The 23,545-nt window shown below is 54.7% G+C and overlaps 3 protein-coding genes across 3 annotated transcripts in view; 2 read left to right on the forward strand and 1 right to left on the reverse strand.

The window, feature by feature from the left end:
• NLGN2 (neuroligin 2) overlaps positions 1–23,545 on the reverse strand; it is a 152,917-nt gene that overhangs the window by 87,751 nt on the left and 41,621 nt on the right.
• Positions 1–23,545, forward strand: part of LOC113451819 (nucleotidyltransferase MB21D2-like) — a 93,434-nt gene that overhangs the window by 9,954 nt on the left and 59,935 nt on the right. The window lies entirely within an intron of this gene.
• Positions 1,559–22,789, forward strand: LOC148124379 (fibroblast growth factor 11-like). Its single transcript, XM_087917113.1, has 4 exons — positions 1,559–1,852; positions 20,102–20,212; positions 21,491–21,798; positions 22,682–22,789. The coding sequence occupies exons 1-4, from the start codon at positions 1,648–1,650 to the stop codon at positions 22,787–22,789; spliced, it is 732 nt and encodes a 243-aa protein (XP_087773239.1). The 5' UTR covers positions 1,559–1,647.

Here is a 23,545-nt window from a genome sequence, read left to right on the forward strand (position 1 = left end):
GGGGTGAGGGGGGACTAGAACCCCCCCCCCCTTAAGAATAGTTTTCCAATATATCCAATATAATTCTATCTCGGCCCCTCTCTCAATTCCACCGTGACTCATTGATTTCTCTGGAATCTCACCCCAGATAACAGAGAATCAGAGTTGGAAGGGACCTTGTAGGTCATCTAGTCCAACCCCCCATCCCAACAGGAGACCGTCCTACACCATTTTTGACAAATGTCTCTTCTTGAAAGCCTCCAGGGATGGTGAAGCTCCCACCATTTCTGAATAACAGAATCGTAACGGAGTCGGAAGGGACCCTTGGAGGTCATCTAGTCTAACCACCACCACCCCCCTGGCTCTGCCCAAGCAGGAGATCGTACCCCATTTGTGACCAAGGGCAGCCCAGCCTCTTCTGGAAAGTCTCAAGGGATGGCGTTGCCACCACTCCCGAGGGGAAGCTATTCCACCCCACTTGCCAACGTCCTGCAGTCGTCCCCCGCCTTTTGATCTCGACTTTTGGGGCGGGGGTCTCTCCTCGGTGGGGGCATCGACTCGGGCCCCCCCTCCCCTTTAAGGCTTCCCCTGCCGTTTGCGCGTGGCCAAAATCCATCTCGACTTTTTGCACTATTCTCCGGAGCGATTGGGGGGGGGTCTCTCTGCCGTTTGAATCCCCCTCCCCAAAATAATTTGCTTTTCTCCTTGGGAAGCAGGCTGCGTGTGCCCCCGCCCTATATGTTTGGCCCCTCCCACAAAAAGAGGAGCCGTGGCCCAGCGCACATCCCCAACGGCTGCAATACTTGGGCTTGCTCGCCCGCGGCGGGGCTTGGGGCTGCGCGCCCCTCCCCAAAAGCCGGCTGGCGTGTGGCGGGAGTCCTTCTTCTTCTCCTCCTCCTCCTCCTCCTTTCCGGCCACCCTCCTCCCTTCTCTCCCCTCCCCTCCCTCCCTCCCTCGCAGCTGCTCCTTGGCTCGCAGGCTGGCAGCGCCACCGGAGCGCCAGCGCCTTCCTGGCACACCCAGCTTGGCGAGGGTCCCTCGCTCGCCTGCCTTCCCTCCCGGCCCCTCTCTTGAAGGACGCGCCAGGGTCTCCGCCGGCCTTGGCCTCGCCAGCCCCTGCGCAGCGCAGCGCAGCGCAGCGGACGCCGCATGGATGGAGGGCAGGCGGGCGCCTTCTCCTGCTGTTCCTCCGCCCGGTTTGAACCGAGAGGCGGCAGCCGCCGGCTTGGAAGGATCGGGGAAGGGCTTCCCGGCGTGGCCCGGATCGCGGGGGCAGGAAGGCGACGGGGAGCCGCGGGCCCTCGGCGCCCCTCTAAAGCCGGCTTTTGGGGAGGTGAGGGGGTATCTGCGCTCGGCTGCCCGACTTTAACCCCCCACACCCGCAGGCGGGAAGGAAAAGAGCAGGGGGGGCGCATCGTTCCGACGAGCTGATGGGTCTCGGTAGCTGAAGAGAGGAGAGGAAGAGGAGGAAGAAGAAGAGGTAGACAAAGAGGAAGGAGGGAGAGGAGGAGGGAGAGGAGGAGGAGGAAGAGAAGAAAAGGTAGTGAAAGAGGAAGAAGAGGAGGGAGAGGAGGAGAGGAAAAGGAGGAAGAAGAGGAGGAGGAGGGAGAGGAGGAGGAGGAGGAAAGGAGGCCCCCAGAGCGTGCCAGCGTCCCCCAGCCCCTCCGGATGGGGCGAGGCATGGCCGCCTTAGCCAGCTCCCTGATCCGGCAGAAACGGGAGATCCGCGATCCGGTCGCCAGCCGGCCGGTTTCCACCCAGAGGAAAGTCTGCCCACGAGGGACCAAATCCTTATGCCAGAAACAGCTTTTAATCCTCATTTCCAAAGTCCGGCTCTGCGGGGGTAGGAAAGGCCGGTTGGAGAAGCCCCCAGGTGAGTGAACTGGGGAGGGGAGCAGGCGGGAGGGCCGAAAGGGAGGGGGTCCCAGGTGGGTGGTGAGGATGCGGCCAGGATGCTTAAAGGTGACGGTGGGTTTTGCTTTTCTCCAGGGGCCACCAGCAGGGGGCGCTGTCCAAGAGTGGAGAAAGCCCCGAGGCCCTTTCCAAGGGTCACCTGTAGGGGGTGCTCCATCTAGTTGGGTTTCAATGGATTAAAGGGGGGGGGGTGTTTTCCAACCTTGGCCCCTTTTAAACCTGGCGGACTCCGACGCCCAGAATTCCCCCAGCCAGCTTCGCTAAGACCTCCACTCTCTCTTCCTGCTTCCTCTCTTGTCATCCCTTCCTCTGCAATCGCTCCACTCTAGGAAGGAGGAGGAGGGAAAAAAGAACAACAGGGATGGATGAATGGGGGATTCTGGGAGTTGAAGTCCACCAGGCTTAAAGTGGCCAAGGTTGGGGACTCCTGATTTAAGACTTGTGGACTTCAACTCCCAGAATTCCCCCCAGCCAGCTTCACTAAGACTTCCAATTCTCTGGCCGCTTACTCTCTTGTCATCCCTCTCTCTGCGGTCTCTCCCCTTTAGGGCAGGGGTCTCCAACCTCTGCCCCTTTAAGCCTGGAGGACTCCAACTCCCAGAATTCCCCCATTCAGCTTCGCTAAGACTTCAACTCTCTCTACCTGCTTCCTCTCTTGTCATCCCTTCCTCTGCAATCGCTCCACTCTAGGGAGGAGGAGGGGGGATGACAACAGGGATGGTTGAATGGGGAATTCTGGGAGTTGAAGTCCACCAAGGTTAGGGGTCCCCCAGGCCACCATGGCCTGGCAGTGTCCGTTATGTGGGGGTGGGGGTGTAGGAAGCGGGGTGGGATTGAGTGGTTGTGTGTTGCGGTGGACAAGATATATATATATATATATTCTTACGAATGCCCCTTTTGTGGGGTGCCACAAAAGTTTTCGATTTGGGGTGTGGGTGCATGAGAAGTGTGTGTGCGTCTGCGGTGCCCCCTGTGGGCCAAGTGTCTTTTTGCAAGAGAGCTCTGTGTCTGTGTGTCTGTGTTTGTGTGTGTTTGTGTGTAAAGACAACCCGAATACGGATCCAAGATTGGATTCACCGTTTTGTGCCGTTTTTGTCGGGGGGGGGGCGGGGTTGGTCACTGAGCAGGACTTGGGGTTTGGGCATTTGGGACGCTTAGTCGGAGGTGGATTATTTCCCAACTGGGGGTTGTGTTTTCAAGGGTGGGTGGGCAGGTGGGGCCTTCACACCTGTTGTGGGCATTTGCACTCCCGTGGAAAACTCTGGAAGACCCTTCCTGCCACAGTTAGTGTGTGTGTGTGGGGGTCTCTTTACTCATTTACCCTTCCAGGAAATGGAGAAAAGGTTTGGATGGTCTCTAGGTTGCCTGGCCGGTCATGGTTGGGTCCTTTCTCTGAATTTTCTTCCTTCCTTCCATCCTTCTCTCCGTCCTTCCTTCCTCTCCCTCCTTCCTTCCTTCCTTCCCTCCCTTCTTCCTTCCTTTTCTCCCTCCTTCCTGTCTTTCCTTTTTTTCTTCCCTCCCTTCCTCCTGCACGTCTTTCCTTCTTTCCATCCCTTTCACACTCCTTCCTTCCTTCATTCCTTTCCTTACATCCCTCCTTTCTTTCCTCCTTTCCCTCCTTTTCTTACTCCCTTCTTCCTTCTCTCACTCCCTTCTTCCTTCCTTCCTCCCTCCCTTGCGTCCCTCCATTCCTCCCTTCTTTCCTGCCTTCCCTCCTTCTCTCAGTTCCTTCTTCCTCCCTATTCTCTTCCTTCCTTCCTTCTTTCCTATTTCCTCCCTCCTGTCCTTCTATCCCTTTTCTCCTTCCTTCCTTCCTTCCTTCCTTCCTTCCTTCCTTCCTTCCTTCCTTCCTTCCTTCCTTTCTCTCCTCCCTCCCTCCCTCCTTCCTGTTTCCTTCCTTCCCATTTCCTTCTTTTTCTACCCTTTCTCTGTCTCCTTTCTTCCTCCCTCTCTCCTTCCCTCCTTCCAGTTTCTGGAATCCCCCTTGAGTCCTCCTCCTCCTTCTCCTCCCCCTCCTCTCCACAAACCCTTCTCCCTTCTAGCACTGATGATGTTCCCTAGTTGGGTCATGAAACGTCTGCAAGGAAAGCACCCAGCTCAGAAGCATCTTCCTTCCTTCCTTCCTTCCTTCCTTCCTTCCTTCCTTCCTTCCTTCCTTCCTTCCTTCCTTTCTTCCCTTCCTTCCTTCCTTCCTCCCTCCCTCCCTCCCTCCTCCTCCTCCTCTCCACAAACCCCTCTCTCTTCTAGCACTGATGATGTTCCCTAGTTGGGTCATGAAATGTCTGCAAGGAAAGCACCAAGCTCAGAAGCATCTTCCTTCCTCCCTTCCTTCCTTCCTTCCTTCCTTCCTTCCTCCCTCCCTCCCTCCTTCCTTCCTTCCTTTCTTGTCTTCCTCCTTCCCTCCCTTCCTTCCTTCCTTCCTTCCTTCCTTCCTTCCTTTCTTCCCTTCCTCCCTCCCTCCTTCCCTCCCTCTCTTCCTTCCTCCCTCCCTCCCTCCCTCCTCCCTCCCTCCCTCCCTCCTTCCTTCCTCCCTTCCTTCCTTCCTTCCTTCCTTCCTTCCTTCCTCCCTCCCTCCCTCCCTTCCTTTCCCCCTCCTCCTCCCCCCGCCTCCTCCCCTTCTCCAAGCTTGCCGTCCGCTTGAGGGTCCAGCCAGCTGGCTCAGCAGAAAAACTCCAGATAAATAACCCTTAAGTGATGGGTGGTTGGGGGACGAGGGGGGGGCACCTGGAGCCCTTTCAGGTGTTGGGAGAGAGAGAGAGAGAGAGCCAGAATGGCTATTAATTTTAAAGGTCTCTAAGGGGAACTCTGGCTCAGCCGCTGGGGGGGCGATTGTGGGCACTGCCACGACCCCCCTCTGCTTCTCCTCCTCCGGAGGGGGAGGGACCACCAGGAAGGCTGATTAGCCCCCCCCATCCTCCTCTGGGGACCTGGCCCGTTTGCCAAGGGGGGTGGGGGAAAAGGATGGGTGGGGGTCTCCCCTTAGTCTCCCCCCAAGGCTGCATTTCCTGTTGGGAGCTCAAGGTCCCTGGGTGAGCAGCCATGGCCCCAAGTGGGGGGGTTCTGATGGGAATCAGGCATTGTGGTGGTGGTGGGGGAAAGGAAGGTCTGTTGAACCTCTGGAAGGCCCATGGGATTCGGCCGGGTTGGAAACTACCAAATTAAAGGAGAACAGTTGTAGCTCAGGGTTGAAAGAAAAGGGCTCCCTTGTTGTTTTCTTGCAGACGTTTCGTGAACCAACTAGAGAACATCATCAGTGCTAGGAGGGAGAGGGGGGTTGCAGAGAGGAGGAGGAGGGAGGGAGGGAAGGAAGGAAGGAAGGAAGGAAAATAGATGCTTCTGAGCTGGGTGGTTTCCTTGCAGACGTTCCATGACCCAACTAGGTTACATCATCAGTGCTAGAAGGGAGAGGGGTTTGTGGAGAGGAGGAGGAGGGAGGAAAGGAAGGAAGGAAGGAAGGAAGGAAGGGAGGGAAGGAAGGAAGGGAGGGAAGGAAGGAAGGAAGGAAGGGAGGGAGGGAGGGAGGGAGGGAGGGAAGGAAGGAAGGAAGGAAGGAAGGAGGGGAGGGAGGGAGGGAGGGATGGAGGAAGGAAGGAAGGAAGGAAGGAAGGAAGGAAGGAAGGAAGGAAGGGGAGGAAGGAAGGAAGATGGGAGGAAGGAAGGAAGGAAGGAAGGGAACGGGAGGGAGGAAGGAAGGAAGGAAGGAAAGGAGGGAGGAAGGAAGGAAGGAAGGAAGGAAGGAAGGAAGGAAGGAAGGAAGGAAGGAAGGAAGGAAGGGAGGGAGGAAGATGCTTTCGGAGCTTGGTGGTTTTCTTGCAGACGTTTCACCACCCAACTAGGTAACACCATCAGTCTGGGAAGGGGGAGAAATCCAGCTGGACTCTATAGCAAAACAGGAAGAGGAAACCCTTTCCCCCTAAATATTAGAATCCAGGCACAGGTGGGGGTTTGACATCCCCACACGTTCGAAAAAGGGGAGATGGGGTGGAGTGGTAGGGGAGGGGCACACCGGCCCCCACCCACCCACGGGGGCACCACCCCGAGGGACGTCTCCCTTGAAGGGCCTGTGGTGAAGACCCCTCCCCACCCCTCCCGCTGAGGCTTCAACCCTCCTCCCATCACCACCCCAGGCAAGATTCATCTCTGAGTGGTCCCCTTTCCTCCACCCCCCATCTCTCCACGGAGACGTTGCGTTCCGATCTGCAGAAAGAGCATTTCGTCATCCAAAGACAACCCCCCAACCCAGGAGGGGGCAACCCTCATTTTTGCATGAGGGCAGCCTGGAGACGAGGACCAGCTTGGCCTCAGAAATGGGGTAGGGTCTCCTGCTTGGGTGGGGGGGGTTGGACTAGATGACCTATAAGGTCCCTTCCCAACTCTGGTATTCTTTCTTTCTTTCTTTCTTTCTTTCTTTCTTTCTTTCTTTCTTTCTTTCTTTCTCTCTCTCTCTCTCTCTCTCTCTCTCTCTCTCTCTCCCTTCCTTCCTTCCTTCCTTCCTTCCTTCCTTCCTCCATCCCTTCCTTTTCTCTCCTTTCTTTCAGAAATGGGGTAGGATCTCCCGTCTGGGCTGGGGGTGGACTAGATGACCTATAAGGTCCCTTCCAAATCTGATTATCTGTTAAACCCCAAAGGTGGCCTGGGGACGTTCCGAGCTTCAGGCCCCTCGGTTGGGAAGGTCAGGGTGAGAGACGCTTAGACAAAAGCTTCTGTAAGAAAAGAAAAAACTTCTCGGCTCGGCTCGGCTTTTCTGAACCTCCCTCCCCCAAATGCAATTTTAACAGATAATAACAGCTTTAACAGAGTCGGAACGGACCTTGGAGGTCATCTAGTCCAACCCCCCCTCCTTCCCAAGCGGGAGGCCCTACAGCATTTCTGACCAATGGCAGTCCAGCCTCTTCTTGAAAGCCTCCAGGGATGAAGCTGCCACAACTTCCGAAGGCCACTTCTGTTCCCTTGAATATAGAACACCAGAATTGGAAGGGACCCTGGAGGTCATCCAGTCCAACCCCCTCCGCCCAAGAGGAGACCCTACACCATTTCTGACAGATAGGAGTCCGGTCTCTTCTTGAAGAAGCCTCCAAAGACGAAGATCCCACAACTTCCGAAGGCAACTTCCGTTGAATATAAAACACCAGAGTTGGAAGGGACCTTGGAGGTCATCTAGTCTAACCCCCAACCCCTGCCCAATCGGGAGACCCTACATCATTTCTAAACAAACGGCAGTCCAATCTCTTCTTGAAAATCCTGCAGAAAAGCTCCCACAATTCCTGAATAATACAATAATGAGTTGGAAGGGACCCTTGGAGGTCATCTAGTCCAACCCCCAACCCCTGCCCAATCGGAGACCCTACATCATTTCTAAACAAGCGGCAGTCCAATCTCTTCTTGAAAATCCTGCAGGGATGAAGCTCCCACAAATTCCTGAATAACAGAATAATGAGTTGGAAAGGGACCCTTGGAGGTCATCTAGTCCAACCCACCCAGCCACCCTAAGCGGAAGACCTTACACCATTTCTGACTGAGGGCAGTCCAGTCTCTTCTTTGAAAGCCTCAATTTATTTCTCTTTGGGAGGAAATAGGGGAAGGGGCTAAGAAAAAGGTTTGGGAGGGAGAGGAAGCCCTTGTTACCAATGGACGCGCTCCTTCCCCAATCCCCCCCCCCCCCAAAAAACCCCTGCCCTTCTGGGTGAGGAGGGGGTGGATCAGGAAAACAGAAGCAGGAGGAGGAGGAGGAAGGTGGGGGGGGCTTGACATCTATTTCCTGGCTTGGTGGGTTTTCCTGCAGAGTCAAAAAGACATTAAGAGTAGTGAACCTCCTAATCCTACGTAGCTTTTTTCTCTGGTAATATCACACTACTAACTAGAGTATAGAAAACATTGCAACGTCCTACCTGTCAGTGAATACTCCAGCTTCAAGCACAACAACACAAGAGCACACCATAGATACACACGCAAGGTTAATTGCACCAAACTCGATGGCAGGAAATACGACTTCAGCAATAACAGAGCGGTCAATGTCTGGAATACTCTACCTGACTCTGGGGTTCCTTCCCCAAACCCCAAAAACTTTTAACCTTAGACTGTCTACTAGGGACCTCACCCCTTTCCAAAGAGGTGTGTAGGGGGGCCTGCATAAGCGCCCCAACGTGCCTACCGTCCCTGTCCTATGGTTTCTTTTTTATTTTTCTTATTCGTATCCATATATTCATAACTATGTTCTCACTTATACCTCTTATCTTATAATCGCTTGGCAAAATAAAATAAATAAATAAAACAAATCGGGTAGTGGGGTTGGGGGAGGGGAGGGGAAAAGACTTCTGGGACGGTGCTGCTTTTGAACAGACCCCTCCCCCGCAATCTCCCCCAATTTCAGCCAAGTTATTGGAAAGGAATTACGTAAGGAAGGGCACTTTGGGTTTAGCCAGCCTGTCAGCAGATAATCCACACACACACACACGCGCACACACACACACACACACACACACACACACGCACACGGAGGATGCTGAACAGACCGGGATCAAACTAGGATGGGGAAGAGAGGGAGGGGGTGGAAAATCTGGGCCACATCTGGTCAGGGAGTGGCAAGGGCAAAAAAATAAATAAATGCCCCCCACCCACCCCCGGAAGGACACAGCTCAGGTTAGAATGAAGGAGAGCCCAAACGGAGGGCAAACACACACACACACACACACACGCACGCACACACACACACACACACACACACACACGGGGTGTGAAGACCTATAAGGTCCCTTCCCAACTCTGGTATTCTTTCTTTCTTTCTTTCTTTCTTTCTTTCTTCCTTCCTTCCTTCCTTCCTTCCTTCCTTCCTTCCTTCCTTCCTTCCTTCTTTCCTTCCTTCCTCCTTCCTTCCTTCCTTCCTTCCTTCCTTCCTCCTTCCTTCCTTCCTTCCTTTCTTTCTTTCTTTCTTTCTTCCTTCCTTCCTTCCTTCCTTCCTTCTTTTTTCTTTCTTTCTTTCTTTCTTTCTTTCTTTCTTTCTTTCTTTCTTTCTTTCTTTCTTTCTTTCTTTCTTTCTTCCTTCCTTCCTTCCTTCCTTCCTCCTTCCTTCCTTCCTTCCTTCCTTCCTTCCTTCCTTCCTTCCTTCCTTCTTTCTTTCTTTCTTTCTCTCTCTCTCTCCCTCCCTCCCTCCCTCCCTCCCTTCCTCCCTCCCTTCCTTCCTTCCTTCCTTCCTTCCTCCATCCCTTCCCTTTCTCTCCCCGTAGACACCCAGGCGTTCCTCGGTGGCACAAAATCTCTGCGGTCCCTGCCGCAATGCCTTCCTCCTGCCCTGCTCAGCCAGAAGTGGGGCAACCCCTTTGGGGCCGAGGGAGACGACGGGCGGCGCAACGCTCGGTGCCAGCCGGGCCCCGCTGGGTGTGCGATCCTTGGCTCGTGTGTTTCCGTCGGGCGGTGGCACAAGGGAGGGGGGGGGCCTTCGCTCGGCCCTTGTCACCAAGCACAGATGGAGGGGACGGGTGTGGGGGGCGGGGGGGGAGAGAGGCAGGCAGAGATTGATCTGGGCACGCAGCCACGGCAACAGCCGGTCAACCATGGAGTTCCGGGCGACTGAGACGGGCTGCCAGGGGCCGGGCGGGGATGGCAGCAGGCCTTGTCCCATCCCCGTGGCCTGCGAAAGGGGGGAGGAGGAGGAGGCTGGGGGTCGAATGGGATGCGTTTGGAGCCAGGAATGAGTTCGGGGGAGTTTTGGGGCCAGAGCCAGCTTGGCCTAGCGAGGAGACAGGGAGTTCTAGTCCCGCCTTAGGCAGGAAAGCCAGCTGGGTGACTTTGAGCCAATCCCCAGGAGACAGGGAGTTCTAGTCCCGCCTTAGGCACGAAAGCCACCTGGGTGACTTTGGTCCAATCACCAGGAGACAGGGAGTTCTAGTCCCGCCTTAGGCATGAAAGCCAGCTGGGTGACTTTGAGCCAATCACCAGGAGACAGGGAGTTCTAGTCCGCCTTAGGCACGAAAGCCACCTGGGTGACTTTGGTCCAATCACCAGGAGACAGGGAGTTCTAGTCCCGCCTTAGGCAGGAAAGCCAGCTGGGTGACTTTGAGCCAATCACCAGGAGACAGGGAGTTCTAGTCCCGCCTTAGGCACGAAAGCCACCTGGGTGACTTTGGTCCAATCACCAGGAGACAGGGAGTTCTAGTCCCGCCTTAGGCATGAAAGCCAGCTGGGTGACTTTGGGCCAATCACCAGGAGAATGGGAGTTCTAGTCCCGCCTTAGGCAGGAAAGCCAGCTGGGTGACTTTGAGCCAATCACCAGGAGACAGGGAGTTCTAGTCCCGCCTTAGGCACGAAAGCCACCTGGGTGACTTGGGGCCAATCCCCAGGAGAATGGGAGTTCTAGTCCTGCCTTAGGCAGGAAAGCCAGCTGGGTGACTTTGGTCCAATCACCAGGAGACAGGAGTTCTAGTCCCGCCTTAGGCATGAAAGCCACCTGGGTGACTTGGGGCCAATCCCCAGGAGAATGGGAGTTCTAGTCCCGCCTTAGGCACGAAAGCCACCTGGGTGACTTTGGTCCAATCACCAGGAGACAGGGAGTTCTAGTCCCGCCTTAGGCATGAAAGCCAGCTGGGTGACTTGGGGCCAATCCCCAGGAGAATGGGAGTTCTAGTCCCGCCTTAGGCAGGAAAGCCAGCTGGGTGACTTTGAGCCAATCACCAGGAGACAGGGAGTTCTAGTCCCGCCTTAGGCACGAAAGCCACCTGGGTGACTTGGGGCCAATCCCCAGGAGAATGGGAGTTCTAGTCCCGCCTTAGGCAGGAAAGCCAGCTGGGTGACTTTGAGCCAATCACCAGGAGACTGGGAGTTCTAGTCCCGCCTTAGGCACGAAAGCCACCTGGGTGACTTGGGGCCAATCCCCAGGAGAATGGGAGTTCTAGTCCCGCCTTAGGCAGGAAAGCCAGCTGGGTGACTTTGGGCCAATCACCAGGAGACAGGGAGTTCTAGTCCCACCTTAGGCAGGAAAGCCAGCTGGGTGACTTTAGACCAATCACCAGGAGAATGGGAGTTCTAGTCCCGCCTTAGGCACGAAAGCTGATTGGGTGACTTTGGGCCAATCACTAGAATGGGAGTTCTAGTCCCGCCTTAGGCATGAAAGCCAGCTGGGTGACTTTGAGCCAATCACCAGGAGACAGGGAGTTCTAGTCCCGCCTTAGGCACGAAAGCCACCTGGGTGACTTGGGGCCAATCCCCAGGAGAATGGGAGTTCTAGTCCCGCCTTAGGCAGGAAAGCCAGCTGGGTGACTTTGGGCCAATCACCAGGAGACAGGGAGTTCTAGTCCCACCTTAGGCAGGAAAGCCACCTGGGTGACTTTAGACCAATCACCAGGAGAATGGGAGTTCTAGTCCCGCCTTAGCACGAAAGCTGATTGGGTGACTTTGGGCCAATCACTAGAATGGGAGTTCTAGTCCCGCCTTAGGCATGAAAGCCAGCTGGGTGACTTTGAGCCAATCCCCAGGAGAATGGGAGTTCTAGTCCCGCCTTAGGCACGAAAGCTGATTGGGTGACTTTGGGCCAATCACTAGAATGGGAGTTCTAGTCCCGCCTTAGGCATGAAAGCCGGTTGGGTGACTTTGGGCCAATTACCAGGAGAATTTTCAACCATTTTTGGGGGGAACCAGGTTCGTGAACCACAAAGGTTGCTCTTAGTTTGTGTGGCTGGCAAGGTTGTAAGTTTGCAAAGTTCCAAGTTACAATTTGTGCGCAACAAAAACGGGAGTAGGGAGCAGTCCTCTCCCTTACGACCGTCACCGGGCAAGTGATTTGGAGGCCCCTAGCAACCCGCCCCGTACTTATGACGCTGTCAGCGTCCTTGCGTTACGTGATCCCTGTTTGCGATCTTCCCCTCAAGCAAAGCAGGACTGCCGCCTGTCAGAAAAGGGATAAGGAGGGTCTGGGGCGGGTTGTGGGGAATGCGGGGTTGGACTAGATGACCGCCCAAGGCCCTTCTCGACTCTGCTGATCTAAATCTGACAGATCCGAAGTCCAGATTGATATTCAGGATGACTGTGTGATTTTTTTTGTGACCCAGGCCAGGGTGGGGGTGGGGGCAGTTTGCAAAATTTGGGCGCGATTCACTTAGCGACCGCACCAGTTTAGAGTTTGACAGTTTCAACTCCCAGAATCCCCTGTGGCCTCTTGAAGATGGGAGGACTTCAACTCCCATAATTCCCTGCGGCCCCTTAAAGATGGGAGGACTCCATCTCCCAGAATCCCTTGCGGCCCCTTGAAGATGGGAGGACTTCAACTCCCATAATTCCCTGTGGCCCCTTGAAGATGGGAGGACTTCAACTCCCATAATTGATTGTGCTGACTGGGGAATTCTGGGAGTTGAAGTCCACCCGTCTTCCGGTGTTCCAAGTGGAACAAATAGTTATTTTCCAAATAGCGACCACCGCCGTTGTTAAGTCAATTACAGAGAACTTAAATCTGCTGGAATTCAGGTAGTCCTTGACTTATGGCGCAGCCGAGCCCCCCCACCCCGCCCATTTCTGTGGCTAAGCAAAGTGAAGGCAGCTTTGTCCCGTTGTGCGGCTTCCTCGGTGCCCATCGTTAAGTGAATCCCTGCCCTTGTTAAGTCAGCCACACGGCCGTTAAGTGAATCCAGCTTTCCCCATTGACTTTTGCTCCTCTGAAGGTCGCACAAGGGGATCCCCGGGGGGGGAGGGGGAAGGAGAGCGACGCTGCCACTGTCATAAATACGAGGCCAAGTTGCCAAGTGTCCGAATCTTGATCCCGTGACCGTGTGGGGAAAGACCGCCATGGTCGTTAAGTGTGACAACCCCCTCAAAATACATCCTAAGTCATGATTTTCCAGGCTGTTTTGGAAGTTGGACCGGTCACTAAACAAGCCGTTGTAAGGCCAGAACTAAAAATGCCCCGATTGCCTACCACAGGAGTCGGCGGTTGATTTGGATCCTATTTCACCACAGAAAATGAAATGCCGGGAGTCACAAAAACCTACCGGGGGGGTGGGGGTAGGATCAAAATTGCCAGCCGGGCCAGGCGTCGCACGTCGGTGGTTGTGACCCCCTATTTTGAGCGACGGAACCCTAGCAGAGGCTCCGGAGCTGCATGTGGCTCCGGAGCTTCGAGTTGCCGACTGCTGCCCTACCTGGAAGGGGTTAAAACAAACCGTATGAAGGCGTCTGTTATGCTCCGCCCCCTTTCCCAGTGGGGTCCGATTCATAGGGACACCCCCTCCCTCCCCACCGTTGCATCCCATAATGACCACCAGAATTAGCCAGCTGGCCTAGAGAGGGTTTTAAATGCTGCGGGCTAACATGAGGCCAGGATGTTAGCTGAGGCCCTCAATCCTGCGGGGTTGGACTGGATGACCTCTTGGGTCCCGCGCCGACTCTGATTCTTTAAAAAAAAATACAATGGACAGGTCAACAAAGAGATTGCGTTTAATCTGGACCCTCCCGATCCTGTCCCCCTCCTATAAATGGTTAGAGCACCTTTGGTGATGAGGGGGAGGGGAGAGGAAGAGGGGGTACGAAGGCTGTGAGAAAGGGGGGAGGGCTTGGGGGAGGGGCAGCGATGGAGAAAACTGGGTGAACTGGAGGAGTAGGGGGAAGGAGGAGGAGGGAGAGGGAGGAAGAGGAGGTGAGGAAGAGGAGGGAGGAGAAGGAGGAGGGAGAGAGGGGAGGAGGGGAGAAGGAGGAAGAAGAGGATGAAGAGGAAAGGAGGAAGAGAAAGAGAAGAAAGGGAGGAGGAGGAGGAAGAGAAGAAGGAAGAGGAAGAGAAGGAGGGAAGGAGCCGAAGGAGAAGGAAAGGAAGGAGGAAGAGGAGGGAGAGAGAGGGGAGGAGGGGAGAAGGAGGAAGAGGGGAGGAAAAGGAGGCACAGAAAGAGAAGAAAGGGAGGAGGAGGAGGAAGAGAAGAAGGAAGAGGAGGAGGGAAGGAGCAGAAGGAGAAGGAAAGGAAGGAGGAAGAGGAGGGAGAGAGAGGGGAGGACGGGAGGAGGAGGAAGAGGAGGAGGGGAGGAAGAGCATAGAAGAGAAGAAGGAGAAGAAGGTGAGATGGAGGAAGGAGAGGATGAGCCGAAGAAGGAAAGGAAGCAGGAGAAGAGGAAGAAAAGAGGAAGAGGAGGAGGAGAAAGTGGGGGAGAAGAGGAGGGAGGGGGAGAGGGTCGAAGAGGAAGAGCGGGAGAGGAGAAGGAGGAAGAGGGGAGGAAAAGGAGGGGGAGAAGAGAGGATGAACAGAAAGAGAAGGAAGGAAGAGGAGGAGAAGGAAGAAGAGGAGGAAGAGGAGGGAAGGAGAGGAAGGAAGGGGAAAAGGTGGGAAAAGGAGGAGGAGGAGGGAACGGGGGCGGGGAGGAAAGAGAAAGAAGAAGAGGAAGAGGAGGAGAGGAGAAGGAAGAAGAATATGAGTCGGAAGTGGGGCCTCCATAGCCCAGCGCAGTCTATTTGCGAACAGCCGACGCGGGCGGTGTGCGGACAGCGAGGGAGAGGGGCGCGATGCCCTCCCCGTCCTGGCACCGGAGACCCAACTCTCCGTTCCCTCCCCCACCCCGGGTCCCCCTCCCTGCCCCCTCCCTCCCCGCGCGGCGCAATTACGCGCTTAGAGAAGCCCCGGCGCCTCGTCTTCCCCCGGAGAGGGGGAGGGTTAAGGGGGACCCTTTGGGGAAGTCCTAGTTCCTGCCCCCTCTCCCGATCTACCGGCTCGGGGTCCCGCCCAGGTCGCCCCCACCCCTTTAATTTCACCCCAGGGAGGGCACCTTGAGCCGGTGGAGCGCGCTTCACCGAATTTTCACCGCCTCCACCCAACCGGCTTTCTCTCCTTGCCGTTACCGCCCTAGTGATTGCTCTCCCCTCCCCACGTACCAACCCCGGGGACTCTTCTACCCTTGCTCCCCCAGGGAAAACCCCCTCCCGTCCCACAAACCGGCCCCACCTAATCCGGGGCAGCCTCCCCCACAAAAAGCGAAGCGCCTTTCGATTGAATTACGCAGAAATGCTCCACTTGGGGAGATTTGGAGAGTGGGGGAGGCTGAGAGTGGGCAGGGGCTCTGCGGCGACCCACTCCGCCAAACCCCAAACCCTGCCTTGCTCCCCCGGGAGAGGGAAACCCAGAAACCGGCCCCACCTAATCCGGGTTAGCTAAAAATAAAAAGCGAAGCGCTTTTCCGTTTGATTACGCACAGCTTCCTAGAAATGCTAGTAACTTGTGGGCGGGGGGATGGATTTGGGGAAAGAGGGGGGATGTTAGGGCTCCGCGGCGACCCCCGCCGTGGGAAACCTCCGAGGGGGCTTCCTGAGAGCCGGCGTCTCCCGCCCTTCCGCCTGAGCGGCAATTGGAAATTGCGAGTTGCGATCTGGAGAAGGAGAGAGAGAAACGAGGCGTTTTTTATTGCCGGGAATAAATTTATTTATGAGGCCAAGCGAGGCTCCCTCGCCGCCTGTCGGAAAAGAGCCTCGTTTAATTTGCCGTTTGACGCGGGAGGGATTTCGGAGGTGGAAACCCGACGACGCCTGGGACGGGGGCCAAGCGCCTTTTGCCGAGCGCGGCAGCCCTTCCTTCCTTCCCAGCGTGACTCAGGCGGGGCTGTGGGGAGGGGAGGCAGCCCACCCCACCCACCCCCGAACCCTGCCCTCCAAGTCAGCCGCCAGGATAAAACGCGACTTCGCCCTTCCTACAGATTTACTCAAAGAGGCTGGGGAACCTCGGTTGCTGGGGCTTAACGGCCGCTCCTCCCCAACGCCGTTGTTCTTTTCTTAACGCGCCCCTTACCCTACGGTTATTTCCCTCCCTCCCTCCCTCCCCACCGCAAACACGCGTCCCCGCTACTAAATCCGAGCCGTAGAAATAATTTGGAGGAAGGAAGCCAAATCGTTCCGTGTATATTTAAAGGATAAACGGGCACCGTTAGATACGGGAGGGGAAGGGATTATAAAAAAAAGAGAGAATATATACGTTGCGAAAGGAAGGATGCTCTCCGCCCCGCGCTCGGCCATGCCCTTCCCCATCTCCTCCCCTCCCCGCAATCCCCACCGCAGCGTGCAACTCCCCACTGAGTTCCCTTGCCCTTCGTTTTCCATCGCAGCTGCGCTCTTGGCGTGCGCCTTTACCTTCTCCAAGGTTTTAAAATTATACAGCAGGGCAGTTTCTTTCCTCCCCACCCCCACCCCGCCATAGGCCACCGGGCCCATGGGCGGGTGGGGTGGGGAGGTCCCCAAACCTGCACCCCCTTCCAGCCCCCTTCTCCCTAGGTCGCCCTTCTGCGCTCAATGTCCCCAAAGGTCTTTGCAAGCGCCTTCATCCTTGCATTCTGAGGGGACTCTCCTCCCTTCTTCCTTATAAGAAGGGGGGACGTGGAAGCTTGAGACCTCCGCCCCACAAATCCTGCTTGATTTTGCCTCTCCCCACGCCCTGGGGGGTTGTCTCTGAGAGCTAGCGGGTCCAGAAAGAAACCCAACACCTGAGCGCGAGCGCGCTCCCACGTCCTGAGTCGGCCTCCTGCCTCGCTCCCTCTGTCCATCCATCAAGGCTGGGTGGGTTGGGGGCGGAGGTGGGAGGGGGGCTTCCTTCAAGTCCAGATTCCAACTGTCCCCCCCACCCCCTGTTCCCAGCAGCCCCCGCCTGTCTCGAGTGGGTAACCTTGTAGCGTGCGAGAAAGCTCTCCCGGCCACTGCAGCTGCCGCGTGCCAGGCGGAGGGGAGGAGAGGGAGGGGCACAGGCAGGCCGGGAGTTGGGGGAACATTCCAAGCAGGTAGGCCGGCTGGGGTATGTGTGTGGGGTGTTTGCACCCCTGGGTTGCACCACCTCCTTCGAGCTCCTCCGAAACGCCAAATCGCACTAACTTTTGACCTCTCCTCGTTTTGCTGGGTTGGAGATGGAAGGAGGGGCCTTCAAAAGTGCTCGGGTTTTGGGGTCCGGCGGCGTGGGGGAGGGAGAGAGGGGGAGGAGGAAGCGTTCTTCCCCTCCCCCCAATCCACCCCTCTCCCCATTTTTTTAATCTGGGGAAGAAGAAGGGAGGCCCAAGAAAAGTCGGAGAGATCCTGAGAAAAGCGAGTGCAGATATGGTGCTTTATCCCTCCTCCTCCCTCCTCCCCCTCCCCTCCCCTCCCCCAGGCTTTGTACACGACGGCCTGCCTGTGGCTGAGGATTTACTGCAGTGCAACCCTGCCCCCCCGCCTCCCCAGCGCCATCCAGGTTTCAATGAGCCCCAAGGAAAGGAAAGGAAGGGGGAAAAAAAAAAAAATCGATGGAAAAATCGTGTCAGGGGATACACAGGAGAAAATTGTGTGTGTGTGTGTGTATGTGTGTGTGTGTTTCTTTTCCACCTGACTTTCCAGATGCGGAAGGGGGCGGGGGGTTGCAACACCCAGACAGAAGGGAATGCCCCGGGTTTCTTTAGGACGCTGCAGATCTGAGAAGGCTGCAGCCCTGCCCCCCCACCCGCCCCGCCCGTCCCACCCTCGGGGTCACCCCCTGCTCCCCCGAGAATAGAAACGAGGCCGCCTTCCAAGCGGGAGCCCCCCCTTACGCGCGCGCGCGCGCGCACACACACACACACACAAACACCCTACTCCACTATTTTAAGGGAGGGGTTTTGCAAACGCCCGGTTATGTCACTGTCCTTGCGGATGGATGGCGCAGGCCGGGAGGGGGCTTGCTCCCATCCTGAAACGGGGTGCAGTTAGGATAAGGACAGGTGTGTGTGTGTGTGTGGGGGTGGGAACCCGTCGTGGGGGGCGGGAGAGAGTGGAAGTGGGTAGGGTGGTTGGGCTTAAATCTAGGGAGCCTGGACGTTGGTGGTGTCCCCTCCGTGGAAGAACCAGCTGGCGTGAAAAGGGGTGTAGAGTTGAGAATAGCACTCTGGACAGGCTTTTTTTTGGGGGGAATCTGGGTCCAGTGGCCCCAGGCTAGAAATCAGGAGGGCTGGGAGTTCTAGTCCCACATTAAGACTTGAAAGCTGGCTGAGTGATCTGGGCCGATCACCAGGAGATTGGAGTTCTAGTCCTGCCTTAGGCATGAAAGCTGGCTCCTCCTCCTCCTCTTCCTCCCCTCTCTCCTCTTCCTCCAACTTCCTCCCTCTCCTCTTTTTCCTGCACCTCTTCCTCCTCCTCCCTTTCCTCCTCCCCTCCTCATCCTCTCCTTCCTCCTCATCTCCTTCATTCCTCCTCCTCCCCCTCCTCTTCCTCCTCCTTCTCCCCTTCCTCCTCTTCTCTTCTCTTCCTCCTCCCCTCCTCCTCTTCCTCCTTCATCTCTTCCTCCTCTTCTCCCTCCCCTCCTCCTCCCCCTCTCCTTCCTCCTCTTGCTCCCTTCCTTCTCCTCCCTCCTCTTCTCCTCCTCCCCTTTCTCTTCCTTCTCTCCTTCCTCTTCCACCTCCCCTTCCTCTCCTCTTCCTCCTCTTCCTCCTCCCCTCCTCCCCTTCCTCCTCCTCCCCTTCCTCCTCTTCCTCATTCACCTCTCTTCCTCCCCTTCCTCCTTTCCTCCTTCCCCTCCCTTCCTCCCCCTTCCTCTCCTCTTCCTCCTCTTCCTCCTCCCCCTCCTTCACTCCGCATTAGCTGATTGAAAGAATCTCTGGTTTAAAAGAGCCCCCACCTTCCCCCCTTTTCTTAGCTTCAGGTAATTTGCCGAAAAGCCGCCTTCGGTCCTTCCTTCCGATGCCAGGGCCAGAAGGCGAGTGGAAAATAAAATAACATCAAATTAAAACCCACGTTTTTGGTCGCCATCCTAGCTTTGCTTCCAAGGCCTGTCAAAAAGGAGAACGGGAGAAGGACGCGGTAGGAGAGCGAAAAAGAGAAAAAAGGAAGAGCTTGCCAAGGGAAAAAGGGGAACTTTCCAGATAGTGATGTCCTTAAAAGGGGTTTTTTTTCATGGCGGCTATGAGAAAAATCCAAATATATATATATATATTTTCTCCTCTCCTACTGCCTGGAGCAGAGAAAAGGACAAGAAGAGAGTAAGCAGGCAAAGAGAGTTGAAGTCTTAAGCGAAGCTGGCTGGGGAATTGTGGGCGTTGGAGTCCATCAGTTCCTTCTTTCCTTCCTTCCTCTCTTTTTCCTTCCTTCCTTCCTTCTTTACTTACTAAACTTCCTTCCTTCTCATCACTTTTCCACCTCCCCCTTTTTTCCTTCCTTCCTCTTTTTCCTTCCTTCCTTCCCTCCCTCCTCCTTCCCTCCCTCCTCCTCCTTCCTTCCTTCCTTTTTTCTTCCCTCCCTCCCTCTTTTTTCCCTTCCTTCCTCTCTTTTTCCTCCCTTCCTCTCTTCTTTTTCATCCTTTTTAATCTTCCTTCTCCTTCTCATCGCTTTTCTTCCTCCTTTCCTTCCTCCCCTCCCTCCTCTTTCCTCCCTCCCTCCTTCTCTCCTTCCTTCCTTTTTCTCCCCTCCCTTTTTCCTCCCTCCCTCTTCTTTTCATTCCTTCCTTCCTCTCTTTCCTCCCTCCCTCTCTTCTTTTTAATCCCTTTAAATCTTCCTTCCTTCTCCTTCTCCTCACTTTCCTTCCTCCCTCCTCCTTTCCTCCCTCCCTCCCTCCTCCTCCCCTCCCTCCCTCCTTCTTTCCTTCCTTCCTTCCTTCCCTCCCTCCTTTCCTCCCTCCTTCTCTCCTTCCTTCCTTCCCTTTTTCTTCTCTCCCTCCCTCTTTTCCCTTCCTTCCTCTCTTTTTCCTCCCTTCCTCTCTTCTTTTTCATCCCTTTTAATCTTCCTTCTCCTTCTCATCGCTTTTCTTCCTCCTTTCCTTCCTCCCTCCCTCCTCTTTTCCTCCCTCCCTCCTTCTCTCCTTCCTTCCTTTTCCTCCCTCCCTCTTTTTTCATTCCTTCCTTCCTCTCTCTTTCCTCCCTCCCTCTCTTCTTTTTAATCCTTTTTAATCTTCCTTCCTCCTCCTCCTCCTCACTTTTCTTCCTTCCCCCTTCCCCTCGCCTTTATTTTTTGGGGGGCGGGGTGGGGGAGGAGGTCAAGTTTGGAGAGGCTCACCTGCCCACCTGCCCTCTTCCTGCACCCCTGTCCAAGCGACCCTTCCCGGAGGTGTTGGCGCCACAACTCCCATCTCGCCCACCCCGCCTGTCCAGGACTTCAGGGAAGGTTGCCGCGGCTCTGAAAGGCCTCGGAGGGTGCCGCGTTGGTTGCGGGGGTGGGGTGGGTGGGAGAAGCGCCTCGCAAGAGGTCCGGGCTTTCATTCACCGCCCCCTCCCTTTCTCTTCTTCTTCTCTCGCCCCCTCCCAATTCCACGCTTCCCTTCCCCCCGCCCCGCAGATCCGCAGCTGAAGGGCATCATCACCAAACTCTTCTGCCGGCACGGCTTCTACCTGCAGGCGCACCCGGATGGCAGCATCGAGGGCACCCGGGAGGACGGCAGCGGGTTCAGTAAGCGCGGCCTCAACCCCCCACACCACCCGGGGGGGTCTCTCCCTCCCCCCTTTCTCTCTCGGGGTCCCCTGCTTCCCCCTCCCTCGACTTCTTTCCTCCGAGCCCCCTTGGGGGAGGGTTGGACTAGATGACCTGTAAGATCCCTTTTAGCTTTGTTGCTCTGCTCCAACGGTCCGCCTCTGGCCAGTGGAAGGAGCCGGGGGGGACCCCAGCCTTACTCCGAAGACCCTGCCCCTTCCTAGTCTGCAGGCTTTTGGGTCGCTTTCTGTGTCCCGCTCCCGCTCTCTCCCTCCCCAGCGGGAGGAAAGAAAGAGGACGCGTGGCTGTGATGGATGATCTCTGCCAGTCCCGTCTGGCAGGCCGGTGTCTGTTTAGGCACGTGGCCCGTCCCGACACCCCGGTCCTGTCCCGCTTTTCGCAGCTGCCTGGCCACCCACAAGCGGTTCTCTCCCCCCAAATAAGGGCCATACGGCACACCTGGGAGATGCCTTCCTCCCCTTCCCCTCCTCGGGATGGGTCTCCTCACCTGCCACTCCCTCCCCATCTCCAGGAGGTCAAAAAAGTCAAGATGGCAGACCCTCCTGCCCTCCCTGGACGTTGCAAACCTGGGATGTCCATCAAAACGATTTCTCCTTCTGGCTTCCTGGCGGCCATCTTGACTTTTTTTGACCGCCGCCGCTGGAATACATGAGACCAGAAAGAAGGGTGGACGGAATGACATGGCAAAGCAGTCCTTCACTTAACAACCATTCGTTTAGCAACCGTTCTAAGTTCAACGGCACTGGCACTGTCCCCGCAGTCACAGGTTCAAAATTCGGAAGCTCGGCCAGTGACTCGGATTGATGACAGTTGCGGCCTTCCTGGGGGTGGTGTGGTGTGTGTGTGTGTGTGTGTGAAAATCATGTGACCCCCTTTTTTTTACGACTGTCCAATGACGTCCACAGGGAAGCCCCAGTTCACTTATAAACGACTGGCAAACTCTCCCGGAACGACATTTTGCGGCAGATCACTTAGCCACGGTAGACAAAAGACTGAGTCAAAACGTCTACCTTCCTTAGCCACGATTGAGCTAGGCGGCGGCTGTAAGTCGAGGACAACCCCTATTGGAATTGTTATCTTTGAAATGTTGTGTCCTCCCCCCCCCCCCGGCCCCCTGAGTCACTTGATGAGATTGGGGGCCGGTCACCTGAATTAAATTAAATTCATTTGCACCCGGTTATGGGTTCGAATTTCACCCACTGACCCCCTCCCCCTCCTTCTCTCCCCACCCCACAGCCTTCTTCAACCTGATTCCTGTGGGGCTCCGAGTAGTCGCCATCCAGAGTACCACGTCCGGACAATATGTCGCCATGAATGCCGAGGGCTACCTCTACAGCTCCGTGAGTATGCCGACCCCACTTGGTCGCTTTTGGGAGATGTGCAATATGGGCTTTGTTATCCTCAACATAAGGCTGTGCCCACCTTCCTTCCTTCTCTCCCCTCCTTCTCTCATCTTTCTATATATATATAAAAAGGGAAAGACCCCTCACGCATCATCACAAAATCTCCAGAACCATAAAGCTTACAAACTTGAAATTTGGCACGTAGGTTCCTCTTGGCGTCTAGGGACTCTCTCTCTCTCTCTCTCACTATCATCTATATCTATCTATCATCGATCTATATCTATCATCGATCTATATCTATCAATCATTGATTATCTATTTATAACCTATATCTATCAACTATATCTCTATCTATCTCTATATCTATAGCTATCTATTTATACCTATCTTTCTATCATCTTTATCTATCATCTATATCTATCTATCATCAATCTTTATCTATCTCTATATCTAGCTATATCTATCATTTATGTCTATCATCTATCTCTATCTGTCTATCTATCTATCTATCATCTTTATCTATCTATCATCTATATCTCTATATCTATACCTATCTATCTATACCTATCTATCTATCATCTTTATCTATCTATCATCTATATCTATCTATCATCGATCTTTATCTATCTCTATATCTAGCTATATCTATCATTTATGTCTATCATCTCTATCTATCTATCGTTTAGATTAATTTATATTATAACATTCATTACCTCATCATAAATCCATCCAATAATAATACATCCGTATGTTATATTCTCTATAATTCTATTATCCTTATCTTGTAAAATTCTCTAAAATATTTCATTTTATTCATATTTTTTAATCTAACCCTTGGTGAAATAAACCCCACATCTTGTAATATTGCTTGTCTTCTCGTTCTCTAATTTCAAAGATCAATTTACTCATTTCAGCGCATTCCATTCTTTTTCCTCATAACTTCTTCCGGCATTTGGTTATTTTCTCATTTTCCCCGATTTTTAGCAAATACAATTCTAGGTGCCGTTAATAACGTTTTACAATCAAGTATTTCCATTCTCTACTGTATATTTCCGGTAAAATACCCAAACCAAACTTTCCCCAGCTTTGTGAACGCATGGCAGGGCTCGTTGCTTTCGACGGCCCGGTTCCGAACGGATCGGGGCGCGATCCGGGGCAGCGGTCTGAGGGGGTGGGGGTTATGGACCCCTGACCCGTGGTGGTTTATTACTGGTTTGGACCGGTTCTAAAAAAAGAAAGAAAGCCTCCGATCAGCTGATCAAAGGCCTTCATTTCTTCGTCCTTTCAGCTGATCAGCTTGTCAAGTGTGCATGGCGCTAGGGCCGTGCGCATTCTAAGATAGGATCCCTCCTCCGTCCCTGACCGAAGAGTTTTCAGCGTTTGCAGCAAGGAAGCGAAGCAGACGGTGCAAAAAATTCCGGGTTTTGCATTTTGAGGTGTCTGTGTCTGTCTGTCTGTCTCTCTCTCTCTGTGTGTGTGTGTAATTAGCAAGTCCCCCTTTGTAAGGAAGTTCCCACCCCGGGGTGAGGGGTGGGTGGGAGATTCCCCTGTCCAGGGTTCCAAACCCACCCAATAAAGTTTAGGGTGATTTCGGGGTGTGTGACACCCTCGGGAGGGACTCCGGATCTAAAGCCCGCCCGGTGGAATGAATTCCACTTTATGTAACGTTCAAAGTCAAAGAAACTTCCATCGTTTCTCCCCTCACCTATGAAGCCCAGGAGCCGTGGGAGGTGGACCCCAGCAGCGTCATTATGGGATGGAGATAACTGCATTTTCACCGTTCTGTCTTTAAATTGTTGGCTGAATATAAAGACAGTCAGGCAAACTCTACCAAGGCTTCCATGCGAAGTTTCTTTATTGGATCACAAGTCCTCAAGGTATAACTCCCCGTTATGTCGAGATTCATCCAATGTCCAATTCTCTGTGGGGGTGGGTGAGGTCACGTGAT

Source organism: Pseudonaja textilis, chromosome Z (assembly GCF_049901715.1).
Source record: "Pseudonaja textilis isolate UNSWEBS1 chromosome Z, rPseTex1.2, whole genome shotgun sequence".
In the NCBI taxonomy this organism is placed as follows: Eukaryota; Metazoa; Chordata; class Lepidosauria; order Squamata; family Elapidae; genus Pseudonaja; species Pseudonaja textilis.

What these genes read in the sequence shown, in the direction of transcription:
- LOC148124379 (XM_087917113.1), top strand. Translation starts at nt 1,648, where the DNA reads ATGGGGCGAGGCATGGCCGCCTTAGCCAGCTCCCTGATCCGGCAGAAA. An exon ending in CCGGTTGGAGAAGCCCCCAG is followed by an intron (nt 1,853 to 20,101) that starts GTGAGTGAACTG and finishes CCCGCCCCGCAG; the next exon opens with ATCCGCAGCTGAAGGGCATC. An exon ending in ACAAACTTGAAATTTGGCAC is followed by an intron (nt 21,799 to 22,681) that starts GTAGGTTCCTCT and finishes AACTTTCCCCAG; the next exon opens with CTTTGTGAACGCATGGCAGG.